Genomic DNA, 23,149 nt, shown 5'->3' with positions numbered 1-23,149 from the left:
AATGGACAAACATTAACGGCCGAATCGTTGTCTACGAGTGGGATGTTCTAACCTTTGCATCCAACCACTAGGTAGAGTGACTTATTGTGGGAGCTTCCTTCTTTGGGTAAGTCTTTTGCAGTAAAGACCATTGCCCGTTCTTCTATGTCGCCGGTTACCTGGTTCACCAACGAATCTGGTGAGATGTCTGTGGTAACCGAAATGTTACTTCTACTTTTGACCAACGAATTTTTCATGATATTTCTAGTTCTTCTACTTTTGACGAGGGACAGTGATAACAATTTTTGGAAATTTCATTTTAGGAGGACCCCCTCTCGTGGTAGTCGGGGAATTGTAATTGAGAAGTGTGGTTGAATGGTTCCTTGGGGTCCTTTACTTGTCCTTCATTCGATTATTGCTTGTGAAAAATCCAAATTCTCATCATCCTTCTTTTTCTAGTCCATTCCCTTTGTTCTAGATACGTTTTTACATCCTTTTTCATTTGTCCTTGGGTTAGTTTTAATACTTCTATTTTAGGGAAGACCCTACTATTATTTTAATATACTCCTCTATCCACTACCAAAAACTTGGAGTCCCCACTCTCACATTCAGTTAAAAAAAAAAACCCCATTGTCTCATATCACATTTACTTTTTAAATAGAATAATACTCCACTAGCTCTTTTTTCACATCTATTTTTCCAGTAAAGAAAAATTTGATAACCAAACAACACATCACCTAAAACTATGTGCCATGTAATCAAAACTAATATGGGATGGATGAAGTTTATGACGACAAGACCACAAAGTAGGTAAATCCGTTGATTTGCATTACTGTTGGGGAAACTCATACTTGTGATAGCCTGCATTATATGTACATTATTGTATCGATTGGAATAAGATCATAACCGTCATTTTTCTATCTTATTGTCTGTCACTTTCTCTCTATTTTCATAACAAATATTTGTTATTTAAATCTTAATTATGAAAAATCAAATCAAATCAGTTCAGATAGATCATCATATCAGATCAGTTCAGATCATATCAAATCAGCAAAAATAAGCTCAGATAAAATAAGCTCGGATTATTGGATGAATCGGGAAAAAAACTGCTATTTTCGAAATGTATTGGATTTTTTGATTTTTCCAAGCCTAAATCGATTAGAATCAATGGTCTAAGTTGAACTCATGAGATTATATTTGCGAAATTCAGCCCCGAAGTATGATTTTTTGGGCGTTTTTCGTGTTCAATGAATTAAAACGTGAAATTTCACGACTTTAAAAATTAATCATAATATATACTCGACTTTGTGATGCGTGTCTTCCCTAGCTGCTCCCAAACCGAACAAGAACAAGTTAGAACGCCAACTAGGATATAATATAAGGTTTATGATTTCGGGATCTCACTTTTAGGTGATAGGCAAAGTTTTAGAAATTTACCGAAACCAAAAACCCTAAAACCCTAGGTGTTGGCCGACTGCTTGCAAGGCAAGCAAACCGACCAGCCTTGATGCACAAGCAAGGCCTCGATGCTTGCTTTCTGCGCTGGCCCAAACAACAACGCTGGCCTAGCTCCAGCTGCGCGTGCGCGCTGGGCTACTGGGCCTGGCGTGCTGCTTTGTGCGTTGCCCTTGTGGCTTGGCGTGCATTGCTATGCGTAGGGACTTGTTGCCTAGCGTGTTGCGATGCACTTGCGGGTTGGCTCGTCTAGCGATGGGCTGACCCATGCGCTGGACCGTCGCTCGTCGAGCTTCCGATTTGTTTTTCTGATTCCGGAATTTATTTCTGATTCGAACAATATTTACGTTTCCGATAGAATTTCCGATTTCAATAATATTTCCGCTTCTGATAATATTTCCGATTCCGACAATATTTCAATTTCCGATAATATTTCCGATACGAACCATATTTCCGTTTCCGACAATATTTTCGACTTCGATAATATTTATATTTCGGTTATGAACCATATTTTCGTTTCCGGTAATATCTTCATTCCGGCAAATATTCTTTCTTTGCCTTTTGACAGTTTGTTTAGCTCCCACTGAAACCAACATCCATCATTTCTGAATATCCATAAATAGAGTATTCATTGAATATAATATTGAACTAAATACTTGATCCGTTCACGTACTATTTGTGTGACCCTACGGGTCCAGTCAAGAGTAATTTGTGGCATTAATAACATTAATTCCACTTGACACTACTACAAAAATGGGAATATAGAGCTGTTAAAATAGACTTTATAAAGTGCCCGAGAGGCGCTCTCTTGCTCAACGCTTTATAAAGTTTATAAAGCTGTTGGAAGAGGCGTTTTATATGTATGATCATATATGACGGTGGTCTGAGAAGAGCGCTCTATATACCCTTCCTAAAATCAATAAATGAAGAAGGAATATAGAGCGGTTATCATAGTTAACCGTTAAATAAGCGCTAAAATATGTAACAGTTGTTGTAGATAGGCGCTTTATATGCTACCCCATTTTAATTAGAATAGAGAGCGCCTGTTATATTGTCCTTACATTGAGTTTTATTTTATGATCCAAAAGAACCATAAATTACATTATTAGTTATATTATACCTTAAGTTGGACAGTGATATTATTATTAATCGTGTATTGCCATGAAAGTATGACTAGAGAAATTTTGATCAACATTAGTGATTGCTACTATTTATGACCCCTAGTAGAAGGTTTGTATATGTCCAATATGTAAGGATACATTTTGTAATATTGTGTATGAGAAAATGTATTTATCTCAGGTGAAGATTTGTTGATCTATAGAGGTATTACTTTCAAAAGATTGGTGACATAAATATTCATCTCATCTGTTCAAGTGGAGAATTGAAGATTCAAGTCAAATTTTGGAGAAATTTCAAGGAGTTTCCTGTTGGTACATTTGAAAAGTTATTCAACAATATTAGATTCATTGCATTAGAAGATCTCAATCGATGTATTTATCAGGGGGAAAAATACGCGTTGCACTTTTTTCCCCTTAACCATGATTTTGTCCCACTGGGTTTTACTGGTAAGGTTTTTAACGAGGCATCATCTCAAGCTTATTATGACGAGTGTTGTACTCTTTTCCTTCACTGAGTTTTTATTCTACAGGGTTTTCCTAGTAAGGTTTTTAATGAGCCATCATCTCGTGTACATTATAGGACCATTGTATTGTTTTAGATAATGGACATCCAAGGAGGAGTGTTATAAATATATTGTATTGTGGATGCCCGTTATACCCTTGACATCCTTATCCCACATAATATATGTATATGTACATTATTGTATCGATTGGAATAAGATCATAACCGTCAGTTTTCTATCTTATTGTCTGTCACTTTCTCTCTATTTTCATAACAAATATTTGTTATTTAAATCTTAATTATGAAAAATCAAATCAAATCAGTTCAGATAGATCATCATATCAGATCAGTTAAGATCATATCAAATCAGCAAAAATAAGCTCAGATAAAATCAAATCAGAAAAAATCAGTTCAGATCGGATCAGTTCAGATTGGATCGATTTAGATCGGATCAGTTCAGATCAAATAAATAAGGTGAACTAAATGGTGCCTAAAATACAGAAGATGAATTATAAGTTTTTTTTTATAAAAAATTGGAAATTTGGTGAAACACTACCTTTAAGTTTGGTGGTTTTGTGAATTGCTACCTTTTAAAAAGGAAATTACATTTTACTACCTTATAAGTTTGGTTTGTTTGACTAACACTACCATTTGCCGTTTTTTGTTAATGTTTTACGTCTTTGGACTCCACTACAACGGTTATTTAATATGGCAAATGCACAAAATGACAAATGAACGGAGATATTTAAAAGAATAGAAGAAATACACGACGGAAAACATTAACGAAAAACGTCAAATGGTAGTGTTAGTCAAACAAACCAAACTTATAAGGTAGTTAAATTAAAAAAAGTTTATATAAGGTAGCAATTCACAAAACCACCAAACTTAAAGGTAGTGTTTCACAAAATTTCCTAAAAAATTTCATCAAAGAAAAATAAAGAAAAATAACCGAATGAATTTTCTCTCCTCAAACTCCAACTCGCTCCAGCTGCTCTGCATCGCTTCCTCCTCTTAGAACCCTACCTACTTTCCTCCACGAAACCACCATCTTGTAGTTGTATCACCACCTCTGGTCGGCGGCGTCTCTGCCAACCATCTCTCCGTCACTGCCGCTGCTATTATTTGGTGTGTACTTTCTTCTTTTATCTATTTTCTATCAATTTTTTTTTGGATTTTTTTTTGTATTTTTTTTTATTCAAAAAGTGTTTGATTCATTGTATGGCCTGATATGATGGTTTCAAATGGTAAATAACTTATGTTGTCTGCTTTGTTTTGGTGTTATTTTATGTGTAATTAGTCTATACCCACTTCATAATTGTACTTGGAGTTCATGTTATCCTTTACTCTCTCCTGCCCTGGCTCAGGGACATGGGCAAGGCCAATCACGGGCATGGAAAAACGGGGAAGAAAGAAAAGCGAATAAAGATAATGCAACTGAAGTATGTTTCTGGGTAGTTGTACAATAGTGAGAAATAAGGACTCTTATGTTGTTTGGTGAATTCTAATCGGTAAAGAATTCTCAAGTGTTAGTCCTCTTTAGAATCTCGACACTATTCACAGTTGAAAATAATCTTTTAGTTTCTTTCCCATAAGTATTTCAAAATATTTTCGGTTAGATCTTATTTTATTTGTGTCAACGTGATATTTACGTTTAAATGTTGAGTTGAAACGGGTGAGAAAGTCAAAAGGAGACTAATATTTAAGAACGAAGGGAGTAGTCGCTTATCAAGGTGCAATTTTTTTTTATTTTTTTTGATAACGAAAGAAAACTAGGTGGACTACCTAGCTCACCCTTTCGAGTAGAAAACTACACTCTAACATTAAACTCCCCAGCCAGCCCCGGTCCTGACATTTTGGGGCCCTGGGCGAAATAAAGGTTTGGGGCCCCTTCCAATATGATGTGTAGATAATTGAAATATATCGTTTCACTATGAAAAGAAAGACGCATCAAAAATTTCGTCCAATTCACTACACATTCAAATTCAAATCAACAAAAAATTTACTTGATTACTAGATAGTTAATATGCATATATACGTTTATTATTTGATCCATAAAATATAGATTTATTTGTAGCCGGAGAAATATTAGTATCAACATCTTCCATATTTGTCTTAAACACGTGCTAACATTAAAGTGGGAGTTTAAATAATTTGAAAAATTACATATACCCAATATTATGAATGTGAAATTAGAAAAATACATTTACACAATATTATGAATGGGAAATTTATTAGTCTCTGAAAAATAAAAGTGAATTAAAAAAAATACACAAGTTAGAAAGTAAAAAAAAAATTGAATGGACAAGATCAAAGGGAAAAACTTAGCAGGCAACAAGGGTCGAACTCGCGACCCCGTGCCAAACTGGGTACTCTCACACTAAATTACCGTTGAACCAAAGGTAGATGTCAATTGTTTAATGCGTTATTTATCTTTTATATAAATATACTGTACCGATTTTCATTTTGGGCCCCTTTTCGTCTTGGGCCCTAGGCGGCTGCACTCCCCGCCTACCCTCAGGGGCCGGGGATGTCCCCAACCCCAATTCCAATATAACTTGGTGAATAGACTACCATGGTAAATGATTAGCCTAGCGATAAATGGTTAGCCAAACGATAAGCCGAGCGATAAATGATATGCCCTCCGACTTCAACGAACCACCCCGGAGCCCAAATCTAAATACCTAAACTAAAAAGCTAAATATAATTAAAAAATTAATCAGAATAATTATAGGCACCTCCAACATTTACAAGTATTACAACCAAAGAACCAAACATACGAAGTAAAAAAAAAAAATATCAACAGGGAAGATCTACAAATTGCTGATAACAACGAGGATTATCCGGCAAGGACTAGGACCATTGCAAGACTTGGTGCAAAATTGAGGTAAGACTGACCGGAGACCGGAGTGCATGGGTCGGAGATGTTAGAAAACAATGAAGATCTTGGGTTAGGCCGGCTGAGGCAACCAAGAATGATGACCGGAGAGTTTGACCACCATGGCTATGACAACTTAATACTAAAACTCGAAAGAAAGAGATGAATTCGGATCTTAGGCTATAAGATTGAAATTACCATCTTTGAAACTGATTCTATTTAAAGGGCTAAGTTGATTTAGACTTTTGGCTGAGAAAGGTTACCTAAACCTTTCATTAGAGGTAAAGAATAGAAGTTGACTGAAAATATGGATAGATCTGCAAGCTTAAGGGGAACTAGGGGGTGGCGGCTAAGGGTTGAAGTTCTCTTTTAGGGTTTTTTCATTTTAGCTTGTCAAGGTGCATATTTGTACGTTATATGCATGTATTAAGTAAGTATGTTGGTTTTATCTGTAAGTTGTTTAACAGTTTGTAGCATATAAGTTGTTTGTGTAGTGTATAAGTTGTTTAACTGTCCAAATTAATGTGGAGCATCAAGTAATTAGCAAGTAGGTGATTTTGTTGCTTTGAATAGTGGATTGGATTTCTGTGGTTTTTATCTCAACATTTTAGATAGAGTAAAAGTGACTTGTGAGGTGCTTGGTAAGGAGTAGATAGTTGAATTTCTTTCAGGTTTTTGAGTTCTTCTCTGGACCATTTACCATAAATTTGTCTAAATTTAGTGTTACTGGGGAACCATCCAATCCATTATCTGGTATATATTTCTTCTTTTCTAGGCACCTAGGTTAGTTATCCATGAAGTACCTCATACTTACTGTGCTTTGTCTTTAGGGATAATTTCTTAAGGATTGGCTTTGGGTTCTGTTCAAAGAGAAAAGCGTTTACAATATTGGTTATGTGTGGGAAAGGGATTTTTTGAGGGACACATGTAACACTTATTTTTAATTTGCCTTTCCGTTTTAAGCAGTGTTACCCGGAATGTGGTACGTTGCCACGTTCCATGAGCCGGGTTCGTTCGTCCCGGGTTTGCTGCGGATCGCGTACCGGTACGGTGAAGCTGGCGTACCCAATTGTATGGTAGAATACCCGCCGAAGTTCTAATCCCTTCTCCAGTGAAACCGCAATGGAAAGATACTCCAGGATGGGATTTATGGGAAGACACTCGAGATTTCCATAACAAGAAAATGAGAAAATTTACGATACTGTGAAGAATTTTTTCTCTCTCCTCTTTTTGTGCATCTGTATTTAATTTTCTATGGTCAAAGATGAATACTAAAAGTCTTGAGGGTTTGACTACAGTGGGGTCATTTAAAACATTAGGTTAAAAAGCCCCAAATAGTTCTTTGGACTTTAGTTATTTGATGGGCTTCAATATACTGATCAATTGGGCTTGTGTCTATTCTAGTTGTGTAGCACTTTTATTTTGAGGGGATAACTGTATAGTACTTGGCTACTTGCACACCAGTAATATTGTCTTTTTTATTTATGAATATTACGACTTCATTTTTCAAATATTAATTGAACAAATAATATTTTGATAAAATAAATAAATATTTTTTTTATAAAAAAGAATCCAAAGTTCCGGGAACTTTAGAGGCCGCGTTCCGTGTTCCACGTTCCTGTACCACGTTCCCATCGTTCCGCGTTCCGTGTAACATTGGTTTTAAGCTTCCAATGGGTTTAGTTGGGAAGCTATCGAGGATGATGAGTATTATTTGTGGTCTAGGGTTGTTAAAGAGGAGACTTATTTTGTTAGTTGGTCCGTCAGTATGTATGTATGTATATATATATATATATATATATATATATATATGTATATATATATATATATATATATATATATATATATATGTGTGGGAGAGGGAGGTCTTGGTTTCAATAATTGGGTGTTTAAAGAGATATCCTTAATGAAATAATGGTTGTGCCACTTATCACAAGCTAGAAATGATTGGGAATAAGTATGAATTTCATAGAAATGGCTGGGGAACTTTGGAACTTTAACAGGGTCCCATCTTGTCTTCATAAGCCATTGCAAAGGTTTTGTCACCTTTCTTTCCCTGCCATGGTTAAATACATGGTGGGTAATAAGGAGCATACTGTTTTTGCAATAACCCTTTTAGTATTTTGTTTTCTTCCTTGTGTAAAAATTGTTAACTTTTCATGATATTTCTAGTTCTTCTACTTTTGAGGAGGGACAGTGATAACAATTTTTGGAAATTTCATTTTAGGAGGACCCTCTCTCGTGGTAGTCGGGGAATTGTAATTGAGGAGTGTGGTTGAATGATTCCTTGGGGTCCTTTACTTGTCCTTCATTCGATTACTGCTTGTGAAAAATCCAAATTCTCATCATCCTTCTTTTTCTAGTCCATTCCCTTTGTTCTAGATACGTATTTACATCCTTTTTCATTTGTCCTTGGGTTAGTTTTAATACTTCTATTTTAGGGAAGACCCTACTATTATTTTAATATACTCCTCTATCCACTACCAAAAACTTGGAGTCCCCACTCTCACATTCAGTTAAAAAAAAAAACCCATTGTCTCATATCACATTTACTTTTTAAATAGAATAATACTCCACTAGCTCTTTTTTCACATCTATTTTTCCAGTAAAGAAAAATTTGATAACCAAACAACACATCACCTAAAACTATGTGCCATGTAATCAAAACTAATATGGGATGGATGAAGTTTATGATGACAAGACCACAAAGTAGGTAAATCCGTTGATTTGCATTACTGTTGGGGAAACTCATACTTGTGATAGCCTGCATGTTCAAAAACCAAGTAAGGTATTATCTCCGTTTGTGTGCTTTCTATGTCTTGTGATGAGGAGTTGAGGAATACTTTGTTTTTGAATTGTTAGAAGGCGATAATTCTGTGGCACAGACTACTTAGTTTGGAAAGGAATCAGGGGTCTGCCCGTATTTTTTATTATTTAGGTTATTTGTGTGTTAAGTATTTGAAGTATGTGAAGTTTTGGAAAGCCAAAATGCAATAGTTTTTGAAGTGTGTGAAGCCTGGAAAGCGAAAAAGTCAAACGTTGTGGTGGTATGCTGTTTTGGGGTATTACGTGGGTTCTTTGGTTGGAAAGTAATGCTAGAAATTCGAGGCTTGATGTGTTCTTTGGTTTCTGCATGGGATTGAGATGTGTATTTAGCTTCCCTTAGCAAACACGCTCTTGGGATGGTTTCGTTTTTCTCTAACAAAGGTCAAGATTGGAGTTATTTTTTTGGGGGGTGATTTTCATGGACTTCTTGAATTGTTCCCCCCCTCTTTGTTATGGATTTCTTTTCTTAATTTATTTCTTACATCTAATACCAAAATTTCAAATAACCGAATTCAACAAATTGCTTCTTGAGTCAATAGGAAGTAGTTCAATCCCATTTGAATTCATTCAAATCATGGTTAAATATGCTATGAGCTATCTGCTTTTGTTCTCTGCACTCTATTTGCTCAAACAAGGCCTATACTTGACTTATGAAACACCTTTTACATTACTAGTAGCCAATTTTGCATTGTTTATAGAGAAGCTATTTGCTAGCTGCTATTAGTTGTAGCTATCCACATTCTTGTATCTCTATCTTCCTACTAAGTGCCAAACTAGGATTAAGTTGCTACCTAAGAGTTTGTTTTACTTCCATAGTGTTGGACTTACCCTGTAAGCATTATTTTAATACATTCTGCATTCCTTGCAGATAACTGCTGATTGGGCCTTCCGTCTCAACATGTCTCTTTCTTTAACACCTGCAAAGAGACAACATAGTCGAAGCCATGAGAACTCAAATGGCAAAAAATTTCAAAAGTCTGCAAGTCTTAATTCTACAAAACAACCTAGGAAAACCTCATCTGGAGGTGGTGTATTCCGTGTGCTCTGCCCATCTTCTAGAATTGAAAGTGTGATTGGAAAGGAGAACAATATCCTATCACAAATACATCAAGAAACTGGTGCTAAGGTAAGAATTGATGATTCTATTCCTGGATGTGATGAGAAGTTAATCTTTATTATGGGTCTGGATAAGGAAGCTGAGAGCAGCGGTCAACATAACAAGAATGACAATGAGGACACGAAGTCATCCAAAGAGCAAGGCAGTTCCGAAGATCACAATGTAAATGATGCTGACAAGGAGACTCCTACAAATGCTGAAGATCTATTGTCCAAGAAAGGAAATTCGTCTGTGCAGAATGCTTTGTTACTTGTGTTTCAAAATTTTTATGAAGGGGAGAGGGAGACAGAAGAACCTAATGAAGAAAGCAATGAATCTGCTGCAGTCACTTTCAGGTTACTTGTGCTTGCCGATCAGGTGGGATGCCTTTTGGGAAAGGGTGGCTCTATCATCAAGCAAATGTCTGCTGAGAGTGGTGCTCAGATTCGTGTTCTCCCCAGGGACAAACTCCCTCAATGTGCCTCTTCTACCGATGAAGTAGTTCAGGTGATTTATGATCTTAAACTTTTGAATAATTCAGTTGTTTAATATTGAGCATCGTCAGTAGGCCATTTTGCTCCAGCATTTGATTTATTAGTTGTTGCTCATGCCAACATCCTGACAATTTTTTGTATAGTTTTGGTCTTTAACCCTGAGTCCTGACTGCTTTTGATTTTTCTTTGAAATGCAAAATGGTTACAATGTTTCACTATGATGTTCTGTTATAGAACTGGTGTGAAAGATTTTCATTCTAAGTTGTTCTATTGATCAGAAACTGCAATTCTATGTTTTTATTCAAACACAGTTCATCTGAGGTAGTTACTATCAGAGTGGAGATTTTTTTCTTCTCATTATTTACATATTGCTTTACGTTCATTGTGAATCTATTAGCTTCCTTCCTTTCTTCTTCCTTGAATCACTTGATGTGAGAAACAAATTACATGTAGGGTCTTTGATGTAAATTCTGGACTTTGCTTGTTCTCATGTGCCAAAAGCATATTTGGCTCTTCCCCCCCTCATTATAACCTCAGTTAAAATTAAATTGTCTTTAAGGTCGCATTCTAATTGCAGATCACAGGATTAGCTGATGCTGTGAAGAAAGCAATCAGAACAGTGTCCAATCAGATTCTGGAAAATGCACTACATGATAACGATTCTTTTCCTTCTAATACCCCTGGACGCACATCTCAATCACACAGCAATCATGTTCCTAGGCCTGAATCCTATTTCCTTCATTCGCTGCCTTCTCATGGGCCATCGGGTGGTGGCTTTCGTGATAGTGCTGATTTTCATTCAGGTGTTCCCTCATTGTTTCCCAAGTTCCATGAAAACTTTATGCCAGGGAGAATGGATGTTCCTGACATTGTAACCTTTCGATTACTATGCCCTGACGAGAGGGTAGGAGGTGTGATTGGAAAGGGTGGAGCAATTATTAGGACTCTTCAGCATGAAACAGGGTGTGAGATCAAAGTTCTTGAAGGCCCTTCTGATGGAGAGGAACGAATGATTATTGTATCTGGTCCAGCGGTAATGTTTTGGCATATCATCAGCTGATTCATGCTTTCTATTACAACACTATCATAATTTCTTTGGATCATATACTTCTGTATGGGAAGGTTAATTTCCGTTGGCTGATTTCTGCAGCACCCAGACGATAGAATATCTGCTGTTCAGGATGCAGTTCTCCGTGTGCAGAATCGTGTAGCCAAAGCTGTACCTGATAGCAAAGAGAAGGGTGTAATGGCAAAGCTTCTTGTACCTTCTAATCAAATTGGCTGCCTTCTAGGTAAAGGTGGCTCAATCATTGGTGAGATGCGGAAAGTCACTGGGGCTTATATTCGCATCTTAGGGAAAGATCAAATGCCTAAGAGTGCCTCTGAGAATGAAGAAGTAGTTCAGGTATTCATTTTATTTCAATATTTTTGTGTTTATATAAGCATAGCTGTTTGCTTTGAATATGCAAGAACGACACTATTTTGGACTGTTATTCTGATTTTTTGTGTACAATGTCGTCTTCATCTGCTACAGCTGTCTATTTAGTTTGTTATATCCATCATGCTTGGTAAAATGATTACAAGTCTATGCAGCAAAGTTTTGTTACGTTTGCCTGTGTAAGGCCTTTATGCTATCCAGGTTGCGTAATTTTATTGTTTACAACACTCCATTCCGTGGCTTTTGTTGGACCAGATTAACGGAGAACCGGAGGTAGTTCAAGATGCCCTTTTGCAGATAACTACGAGACTTCAGCATCATTTCTTCCGAGACGCATTTCCTTCCGTTAATCATCCTTCAAATCTTGCATTCTCAGATCGAGCACCACCTTTTCCTTCATTTATGGGACGAGAAGAAGTTTCTCCTCGAGGAATGTTTCCAAAATTAGGCCCTTCATTTAGAAACACTGATTACATTGGTTTGCCTCCTTTGCATGGTGGTTTTCATCCTCATGATGAACATCCGCCGTTTCTGCACGATATTCACCGGCATGGAGCTCCAAATCTTTCTGAAAGATCCTGGCATCCCCAGGTAATGATTTGCAAACTATGAATTTTATTGACATGATGGTTATCTTATTGCCATTATGGAGAGTATTGACTGGGATCTCCAACTGGCTTGTAGAATCTAATTGAAGGTGGTCCTATGGGCTTGTTGGATCATGGTGGACCCCCGCATAGACGGATGTCTGGATTTGGAGGGTATTTTCTTTTTTTGATTGTCTGTTTCTGTTCTTGTGTGTTTTGAGACGTCGAATGATTTGCTGATGAATTTTATTTGTATATCTTTTGCTATGTGAAGGGGAAGCCAGCTAGCTGTAATCACAAATACCACTGTGGATGTAGTAGTTCCCAGTTCTATTGTACCTATTATATATGGAGAAGATGGTGGATGCTTGAGACAAATTCGTCAGGTATATTTTGACACATCATCATGCTGCATACTCAATTGTTGTTAGCCGAAAAGAATGTGATTATATGAATTAAGTTCTGTCGAGTTGAAATATGTGTTGTACTTTGGTGTCGAATCCAAATTTTCATTGTGGACGTTTTTACACAAATTTGTGGACTTTTTCACCCAGATTATGAGATAATTTAATATATAAAATATAAAATATCTAATATCCTCATCAAATACATTTGTTCAACATTGATAGTGGTACTCATTTGAGTTTTACACGAGGATATAGTAGGAAAAGTGGTCAAACTGTTACTTATTAAATGTAAAATGAACTTAGTTTAGATTATTAAAAAAAAAGAACAAAATGATATTATTGGCTTGAAGGGAGTAGCAGATTTTTTGGAGATTTATGCTTGATGAGTGATTGAGTGATGACAATGAGGGGAGGATTCTGCTTTTCTTCTTTTCACCCAATACCCCTCATCTGGACTTATTTTTTTGTTGTGAAATGAAATTGGTAACCCTTATTTAAACTTGTTCTTCCTGGAATTTTTTGTGTAAAGAACAAGGCCTTAAATGTGAGATCTGGAATGGTTGGTGAAAATAACATAATAGTCCTCCACTTAAAGTCCCTCGGTTTTAGAGGTATGCCGTGTGCCGTTTATTGTTTAAACCCGAGGAATGAGAAGATTTAAGTTCCATTTTGAGCAGGGGCATTTGAAATGAGAGGTGAGGTATTTAAAGATTTTTTTTGTTAATTTTTTCTTTTCTTCCTTTTGCAAAGTCTAGCCCTGCGGCCTACTAAATACATCTAGGAGGGCATATGCGCAATAATTAATCATGGTTAGAGAAAGATCACACGAATTCTTGCTTCTGTTTGAGTCTGATTAGTTGACTGGAGGGCCTTGATGTCAACTCCTTTTTATCTATCTGTTTGTGCTGCCAACTTTTTCCGGGTTGAGAGCAACATCTTGCTTTCTCTAAGTCTTTTTGCCTTTTGATTATTTACATTCCCATTACTCCGCATCAGCTGACACAATTTAGATGGTGCACAACTCACCCAAAGAACATAAGGGCTTATGTTGAACATGACATTATGATAAAAGAACATAGGATATGTTTTTTCATCTATAGCATTAATAGAAAAATGAAAGAATATATCTTTTTTTTACATGTGTGTTCTCCTGGTACACAGTGAACGTTTTGCACTTTTGTCCATAATTTATGAATTGGTCAGCTGGGAGGAATTCCAAGCTTATTGTATTCTTTTTTTAATTTTAAAAATGTACATCAAGAGGACAAGGTGTCGTCATAAAGACACCAAAAATCAGAACTACAAGTTCGCCCAACTCATTCAGTAGAGTACTTTGGGAAAGCCTCTAACGCCTATCCGCCTTCGCCCATAAATAAGCTAATAAAGTTATTCTATCCTACAATAGATCACGTGGGACAACAATTCCATTAAAAGTATGCCCATTCCGCTCCAACCATATACACCACAAAATAACCATATTCGTATTTCACCTAAGCAACTTTTATTCCTTCCCTTCACAAAAACCAACCCTAAACCCTGCAAAGCTAATATGCAACCATTCCTCTGGATAACTGTATACTCGAAGGTTTGACACAGATTCTTCATGAAATGCAGTGTGCAAAGTCGTTTTTAATGGTGATACAACTGTTCTTGGCCCCGCTACTTTTGGAGCATATCATTCGTATTGGGCTTTCCCAAAGCTGAAGCGCATAAAAAGCCCTAACCTTACGGGGCACCTTCGAGTTCCAAATGAAGTTCCCTAGGGAAAAATGTGACATCTAGGGTAACAACTCAAATAATTAAGAAAGGATTTTGCATGAAAACCCCTAGAAGAATGTCCTATCCTAACTCTTGAAACCTTCACATCCTTTAATTGAATACCTGATACGTTACATATAGAAATGAGGTCCTCTATCTCTTGGGCATGGGGGGTCTCCTTAAGTGTAAGTCCCACACATTGTCATTATTAAAACTTTTAACCAAGGTTGTGGAGAGAAGATAGGCCAAAAAGGGAGGAAAAAGGACACAAAGAGGCTGCTCGCCTATCCAAACATCTTCTCAAACCAGATTCGCTTAGCAATCCCCTTTTTGAATATCTCCAACAACTTTAATAGAGTACAAACTTGTGAAATGAATTTCTTGTACAATGGTACCACCCGAACAAAGAGGCTGCTTGCCTATCCAAACATCTTCTCAAAACCGGATTCGCTTACCAATCCCCTATTTTGAACATCTCCATCGGCTTTAGTAGAGTACAAACTTGAGAAATAAATTTCTTGTACAATGGTACCACCCCAACAACATCTTTATGACCTCGCCCATTTTGGCACAAACCATACTTTCTTTTGACGACATCACACCAAAGAGACTGCTGTTCTAGAGGAAACCTCCCACGTGTAAACTAGACCTCCTTGCCGATATTTCTCCTTTCCACATTAAACTCGCAATTTGAATCCTTAAACATAAGAGATCACTTATTGAATTCTTATGCACGGGATTTAACACTTAAATCACACCTGAAACTAAGTCCTAGATGTTCTTGATTCTAAACCACTCGAAGAATTAGAATAAAGCTAGTAAGTAAGCATCAATTTTTTTATTTGTCAATAATCAGACTACAATCTCCGCTATGTAGGAGTATTGACTACGAAGAAACCTAAATGATACAAAACTCTAAAAGATAATTCTAAGCTTCTAGCTAAATAAAATACCAAATAATAACGTCCTAGATAAATACAACTGAAATTAAATCTGAAGAAGATACAACTCTATAGTAGGACTAAATGTGAACTTGCTAAAGAGAGCCAGTCCAAAAATATTACTCATCGTCACACTAAGCTTTTCACGGAGTTTCATGCGGTAAGTAGATGTTGGCTTATCTATTATAATAGAAAAGTAGGTGTGATGAGAGATAGTGGATGAATATTTTAATTGAATGAGAGAAGTGAGACCGTATCTTTTGATAGTGGGAAGAGAGAGGTAGTAAAATATTAGTGGGTCTATGCCATTAAAGGAAATATGGCAATTATATCGAGACCGATGAATAAGGAAATTGTGACGATTAAGTTGGGACAAAGGGAGTACTTGCAACCTTGAATTGTAAAACAACCCAGATCGAATATTTAAAAAGATCAACTAATTTAATTATTTTAGTTTCCTTTTCATTTCTGCATTATTCTCCCCTTCAATTCCGTATTATACTACCTGTCCAAAAGTAGTAAAAAATACTATTTGCAACCTTGAATTCATAAAATAACCCAGATCCAATAATTAAAAAGATAAACTAATTTAGTTGTTTTTTTGGTTTGCTTTTCATGTCTGTATAACATCCACCACCATTTACACACAAGCATATTTAAAATCACCCTCCCAAACCCCAAACCTCGGATTTCAAAAAAATGCTAAATCCAGCTTACGTGATCTTTTTTATTCTCCCCTGTGGACCATTAGACCGTAAGAGCACCACTATGGTAGGATACTCCTCCCATTTTCTTCAATTTTGGGTGATTCTCTCATTGTGGGTGGCTAAGTAGCATGGAAACTTTAGGAGTTTCGGAAATGGGAACGTTTCCGAAACGGAGTAACGATAATTCTAAATTAAGGGAACGTCGGGGAAATGTTTGATAAATAATAAAATAAAAATTAAACAAAATTATATCTTACATAACCATAATCAAACAAAATAAAAACAACATAACATATAATAAAATAAAAACAACATTTCATCTAATAAAATTAAAAGAACATAACATAAAACTACACGTTTATCACATCTTCTTCAACATTTTCGTAAGTTCCGCACTCAAGAACTCCGGTATCTTCTAAATTACCAAATGTTTCACCACAAACAACCCTAAATTTGGTCCTCTCATCCTTATATTGAGAACTTCTTCTTGACAAGAATGGAGATTGTTATGGGTGAAAACAAAATCCTCCGCCCGCTTTGGAGTTAACTTTTTTTGGAATCATTTGAAATAGAAGAATCACTCCCTACACTAGCAATACTACTTCCCGAAGCCGTATGAATGAACAAAAACTTTTAAGAGTTGAAGAGATCCTTGTAAAGAAGTATGCAACCATCAGCGAGGTGCGAACTGAGAAATTGAGAAAGATGTGAACCACCACGTCCACCATCCCAAAACATAAGAGTTGCCAACTTGCCGGTGAGAAATAGAGGCGAGCGGGAGAGAGAGAGGGGCTTAGCGGCGAATCTGAATTTTGTGATTTTTGGTGTTTGTCGGTCGGAGAAATTAGGTTTTAAACTATTTTTTTTCTTTTTTAAAATAATAAAGAACTGGGGTGTGAGCTTTACTCCTCGTGTCTGAAACGTTTCCCATTCTGCTACGTAGAGGAAATTGACCAAGTCAACGATCCATGAAATGTTCCTCCGGGTTTCCCCGTTTCCTCGCATTACGAAACGCGGAAACTTCACCCAGCAGGCGCGTCCATGCTTCATAGGTGGGGTAGTGTATTCATACTCTTTCCATCTTTGAGTATGGAGTATCAAAGTGCCTGGCTCTTGTGCCCCTCTTCCCTTCCCCTTTTGACACATGCCAATTATCTGCTCTTTCTCTCCAATATCCTTTTGACACATGTTGCATTATTAGATATTGGATTCAAATGTTTCCAACAATTTTTATAATGTTTATAATAAAAGTTGGTACATTACGTTTTATGAAAGAATCACCAATATCCATAAATTGTTTTCATCTATAAAATGAGCAAAATTTATAATAATGTTTCTTATTATAATTTTTTACCATTTTGGCAGAGGATCAATTTACTTTTCTTTGTTAACATGCATTTTATGTGATTTAAATTAAAGGAAAATTTGTCATAAAAGACATTTTAAAACACAAAAATTGTGAAAAAGGACCTTTTAAAAAAAAAGTTGTGACATAGGGCCCAATTCGTTTTTTTAGTTAGTTGTGAATAAGGGCCAAAGGCTATTTTCCGGTGGTCAACGCCAATTTTCCGGCGTTGACCGGCACGTGGTCAGCACGTGTTCATTTTTTAACTAATTTTTTTTAAAAATCATTCCCTCCAATCCCCCCCCCCTTTGACCCAACTAACTTACTGGGATAAAAAAAAATCGATTCTCTCTCCTCAAGGCTCTGTTGCATCGCCATTTTCTTCCTCCTTCAATCCACGAATTTCTTCTCTGCAGTTCAAATCAACCAAATTCGCGCAACCCTTTTGCTTTTCGTACAATTTCGTACAAGGTAGCAGTAAAAGCCCTAATTTTTTTACTCAAATTACTCCAATTTTTTACTCTTGAAAATAGGGTTTTGAAAATGACAAATCAATTTTGGGTAAAAATCAAGCGAAAATGACTGAGGAGAGAGAATTCGTACCTTAATCAATGATGAGATTCTTTAATTTCGACTTCAACAACTCTTGTTCATTGAATTCTGACGGGGGTAATGAATTGCCATTAATGATGTAGAGGAAGGAGAAGCAGCAGACCATCGAGGAGAGAGAAAAACGAAGTTTTTTTTTATTTTATATTTTAGGTTACTGAGTAGTTGGGTCAAATAGGGGGTGGGATTGGATGGAATGATTTAAAAAAAATAGTTAAAAAATGAACAAGTGTCGGTCAATGCCGAAAAATAGGCGTTGACCACCGGAAAATAGCATTTGGTCATTATTCACAACAAAAAAACGAATTGGGCCCTATGTCACAACTTTTTTATAAAAGGTCCTTTACCACAATTTTTGTGTTTTAAAAGGTTATTTCTGACAAATTTAAAAATGGAGATGATGATGTAGAGGGTGGAGGTAATGGGATGTGGACCTTTCGAACGGGCCAGTCGGGTCGGGTCGGGTCACCGTTACCTGATTCGTGGCACCCCCACGAACCGCAAATTGGTTCGTCCATACCAATTCGCGGTACGACGATGATCCAATTCTTGGTGGTTCGCGATCTGAATCGCCGTCATTGGCGTACCAAATATGTAACCCTAAATCAAGTAATTGAGGGTCGGGGAAGTCGAGAATAGAAAAATTAAGTCCGGGTTTTTTTCCCGGCTCCGAGATAAATACACTATATGATTGTTGTTTTCCTTGGTAAAAGAAAAATTCAGCCATGGCTGAAAGATCTTTCGATATTTCTTTTGTCCTCGTGCTGTCTTCGGTCCAAATTACGATAAAGCATTATGTTAATTTTATTTATTTTAAAAAAGGTTTTCATTGTTTTTTATTGTTTTAATTGGCCTATTGGATTGTCTCCTTTCTTTTGTCTTTTGAAAATTGGGCTTTGTCTTTTGTAGTACTTTTTTTAGAGTAAATTGAAAATAATTATGTACTATGACCAAGAACAAACTTTGACAATTTGATAGTAAATTTTCTATTAGTTTATAATTGAACCGAATATTACAATAGTTCGAACCATGATACAAAAATTCGTACTAGAAAGTACCCAACAATCCGAAATCAACCCACTCGCGAACCGCAAACCCGAACCTGTCCCATGTATCGAAGAGAACCGCGAAATAGGTTACTCTTGGTCGGGCTGTAAAAAAATACTTTTGGGTTCGGGTTAATTCGGGGCTGGTCTCTTTCGGATTCTGGTTTACAAATGCTTGTTCAAGACCCAGAAAGTTCTGGTTCGGTTCGAAACAACGGGTTGAGAGATTTTAAAACGCGTTATATTTTTCATTAATTTGGGTAATAAAAAATACAAAATATGTGCATAAATTAACAAATTTTCATACACAAGTTTATATTTAGTTAAATTCAACCATAAAATGACGTATAATTCAAATCAAAATCATATTACACCCAACAATAGTAACAACAACGTGTTTAATGTGCTTAAAATTCTTCATAATTTCATTTATTACTATAAATACAACGATTATTAATCGGTTGGGTCAAAATCGGGCTCGGTTGGGTTTTGACAACTTTCCATATAACTCAAAAGACAACTTTCCACTGGACACCTGATCAGAGTAGCATGACTATCAAGTACAGGAGATGCAAGGTTCTCAACCAAGATTCCCAGCCAAACTGCATTTGGAGAGATTGATTCTTAAACTAGACACCACCTCAAAGTCTCAAACACTTGTAGCACAGAGAACAGAATAGTGTTGTCAACATATTTCAAATGTCAGTTCCCACCTAAAAACCTCAAATAACACCTCACGAAAACTTGGTTTTAGAAAGGCGCGCCTGCATAAGTCACTCCGCCTTGGCCATGGCAGGCGCAACAACCTACAAATGGTGCGTGCCATGCCTTTGTCAACTCAGGTCCTCATGTTCGTGTTATGAGGCGAGAGGAGATAATCTGAGTCAAAAAATATCAAAAAAGCCCAAAACATTTTCAAATTAAACCTTACCCACCCTTTATAGGATGCAAATTCGAGCATAAACCCTCAACTAATTGCATGAATTTACTTCAATTTAACCCCCCCAATTGAAAATCCCTAATTATAGTAAACCCTAATTCGTGGGTGGTGACACAATTGGAAATTTGGTGGTTTGATATGACGCAGAGATTGCTGGCGAGAAATCTTTTTACCCCTTTCTTTTTAGTACTTCTTTTTTAATTGCTTTTTACTTAATTGCCAAAAAACAAGTAATAGCAAAATAAGCCTCTGGTATAAGTAAAATAAAAAGACAAAGCTGCCTTTTGTTTCTGAAACAAATTATACAATATGTATTTATAATAGAAAAATTTGTAAAAAATTATCCAACATTTGGCCGCTCTTTTGAAAACAATACCATCTTTGATTAATTCGGGGGATATCTTACCCAAACAGTACATTTTACTTATGACCTCTAGTAGCAGATCAACTTCTTTTTTTAAAGGTGCGGGGTTGTGGATAAGGAGAGAGGCTGCAGGAGAGAGAAATATTGTTTTGGGAGATTTATTCTTGAAATCATCAAAGATGGTACTGTTTTAAGAAAAGCGGGCAAAGGTTGGCTTATTTTTTACAAATTTTCCATTATAATATTATTAACTAGATTTTAGCCCGTGCGATGCACGGATTTTATAAATTGTTAAATTAAAATAAAACTCCTATATACATACCAACTACTATATATATTGTATATATTAGATTAAATTATTTTTTATATTGGATTGAATTTCATTTTAGATTTATTTTTTTAATTATTAGAGTGTTTGATTTTGGATGAAATTGTATATGCGTAATATTAATAATTAATTAATAAAAATATCTACGTGAAAATAAAACTCCTATATATATACCAATTGCTATATTTTATATATTATGTAGTAGATTATATTAGTTTTTGATTTTGAATTGAATTTTATTTTAGATTTATTTTTTAATTATTAGAGTGTTTGATTTTGGATGAAATTGTATATGCGTAATATTAATAATTAATTAATAAAAATATCTACGTGGAATTCGACATTTTTTAATTAAAAAATAATTTAGAAATATTATTTTTCATTGGCCGAAACCATTACATTTCCTAAGTGACGCTCTAATATTGGATTAATGTTTGATTTTGGATTGAATTTTAGTTTAGATTACTGTTTGATTTTGGATGATTTTTATTTTAGATTTATTTTTAAATTATTATAGTGTTTGATTTTGGATAGAGTTGTATGTATTAGTAATTAATTAATTAATTAATTAATTAAAATATCTACGTGGCACCTAATTAATTATCTACGTGGCACTCGATTTTTTTAATTCAAAAATAAATTAGAAATCTTATTTTTCATTGGCCGAAACCATTAGTAATCCTATGTGGCGTTCTAATAGTTCAGCAAAAATGCCTCCTTTATATATATATATATATAAGATTATTATGATGTTATATGTACAAAGTATGTTTTAGAAGTCATTATTTTAAGTTTTCAACACTTTTGGTGCGCCTCACCTACGAAAGGCGCACTGTGTGCCTTGGTGCGCCTCACACCTTTTAAAAATAAGCGGTGACGTTGGATCTCCTTGTCGCAGTCCTCTAGATGAAGAAAACCATTCCCTATGGGCCACATGAACCATGACTGAAAAATAAGCATTAGACAAACACACTTTTATCCAACGCCGAACCCTTTTGGTCAAGGACGTCCAGCCTATCACGATTTGGCAACCTCACTATATAAAATACCTAGTCAATAGAGTTTATTCTACAGTTGTATCTTGGTATTACAAATTTTCCAAAGATGGATGTGGCAGTCTAAAGGTGTAATTTTGGCTGTAAATTTAACTGCAACCTACTCCCTCCATTTCTTTTTGATGTATCCATTTCAGAAAGTGGGGAGTTTTTAAGAAAATTGGAATCTTGGTTTGTATTGGTATAAGTGTAATGATTGGGTGTAAGAAAAATGATTGTATATAAGAGATTATAATAAAAAAAGAAGATAGAAAATAATAAAGAAATAAGGTAAGAGAGAGGAGTGATAATGATGGGTGATAAAAGAGGTGAGAGAGTGGGTATATGGGGAAGGGAAAAGAATTAAATAATAGGGGTGGGGAAATTTAGGTGGGAATATGGGTAGAATCTTTAGGTATTTTGGTAATTAGAAATGCAAGGGTATTTTAGGATAAAATGTATGTCCAAAAATAGAAACGGATACAACAAAAAGAAACGCTTAAAATGGAAACGGATACAACAAAAAGAAATGGGGGGAGTACTAGATTAGCGAAACAAATCCAAAGAAATGGCTAATCTTCATATGCTGTTCATGAGAGCTATATCAGTTGTATTGATGATTAGATTAGTCTACCTAACTAGATATAATAACAGAACTGGTGAGCTGTGTCTGTGAGTACAACATAATTTCCTTGAGTTGGTTCTTACGATAGTTTATCCTTCAAATTTGAATGCTTAAATTGGCCGTATTTTATTTCTTGAATGCTGCTTTTGGTTTGTCGAGTGAGAATTATGTTTATTTATTGCTGTTTGTGCAGATTTCTGATGCCAAGATTACCATCACTGATCCCAAACAAGGTGCGCCTGAAACTGTCATCATAATTTCTGGAACTCCTGAACAAACTCATGCTGCACAAAGTCTTATTCAAGCGTTTGTAATGCTTGAGAATGAATCGGGTTGAAAAAGCTCGTGGCTGCTTTCATGCTCACATTTAAGGAGTAATCATTTTTTTGCTATCTACAAAATGTAACTCTAGACCTTGCGCGTTATTTTCAACATATTCATGACATTAATACGGAGTACTTCGTATAGATTTTAATATATTTTGGGGAATACTCTTCATTCTAGAGGGAGTATTCCATACCAATATCTGTGTCAATACATCTCCTTTACAATTGTATTTTTTCACGATGACAAATAAATAGTTAGAAGAGAAAATACAGTAGCGTGAATGATGAAATGCAACTCGTTTTCCATTACAAATTCATTAGTATTCATCTATCAAAGTTTTCATGGGGT

At 35.7% G+C, this 23,149-nt stretch overlaps 1 protein-coding gene across 2 annotated transcripts; it reads left to right on the top strand.

The window, feature by feature from the left end:
• Nucleotides 1-3,985: 3,985 nt before the first annotated feature.
• On the top strand, nucleotides 3,986-23,127 carry LOC110801986 (KH domain-containing protein HEN4). Of its 2 annotated transcripts, XM_056840274.1 has the most exons (9): nucleotides 3,986-4,179; nucleotides 6,896-7,132; nucleotides 9,624-10,358; nucleotides 10,923-11,378; nucleotides 11,496-11,750; nucleotides 12,039-12,374; nucleotides 12,468-12,544; nucleotides 12,645-12,756; nucleotides 22,668-23,127. In XM_056840274.1, the coding sequence occupies exons 3-9, from the start codon at nucleotides 9,654-9,656 to the stop codon at nucleotides 22,809-22,811; spliced, it is 2,085 nt and encodes a 694-aa protein (XP_056696252.1). In that variant the 5' UTR covers nucleotides 3,986-4,179; nucleotides 6,896-7,132; nucleotides 9,624-9,653; the 3' UTR covers nucleotides 22,812-23,127. The 2 variants fall into 2 exon arrangements, with proteins under 2 accessions (XP_056696252.1, XP_021863093.1); XM_022007401.2 differs by lacking the exon at nucleotides 6,896-7,132.
• The last annotated feature ends 22 nt before the right edge of the window (nucleotides 23,128-23,149 follow it).

Source organism: Spinacia oleracea, chromosome 3, assembly GCF_020520425.1.
Source record: "Spinacia oleracea cultivar Varoflay chromosome 3, BTI_SOV_V1, whole genome shotgun sequence".
Taxonomy (NCBI): domain Eukaryota; kingdom Viridiplantae; phylum Streptophyta; class Magnoliopsida; order Caryophyllales; family Amaranthaceae; genus Spinacia; species Spinacia oleracea.
Note: the sequence above shows the minus strand (reverse complement) of the source record. Positions and strands in the feature narration are given on the sequence as shown.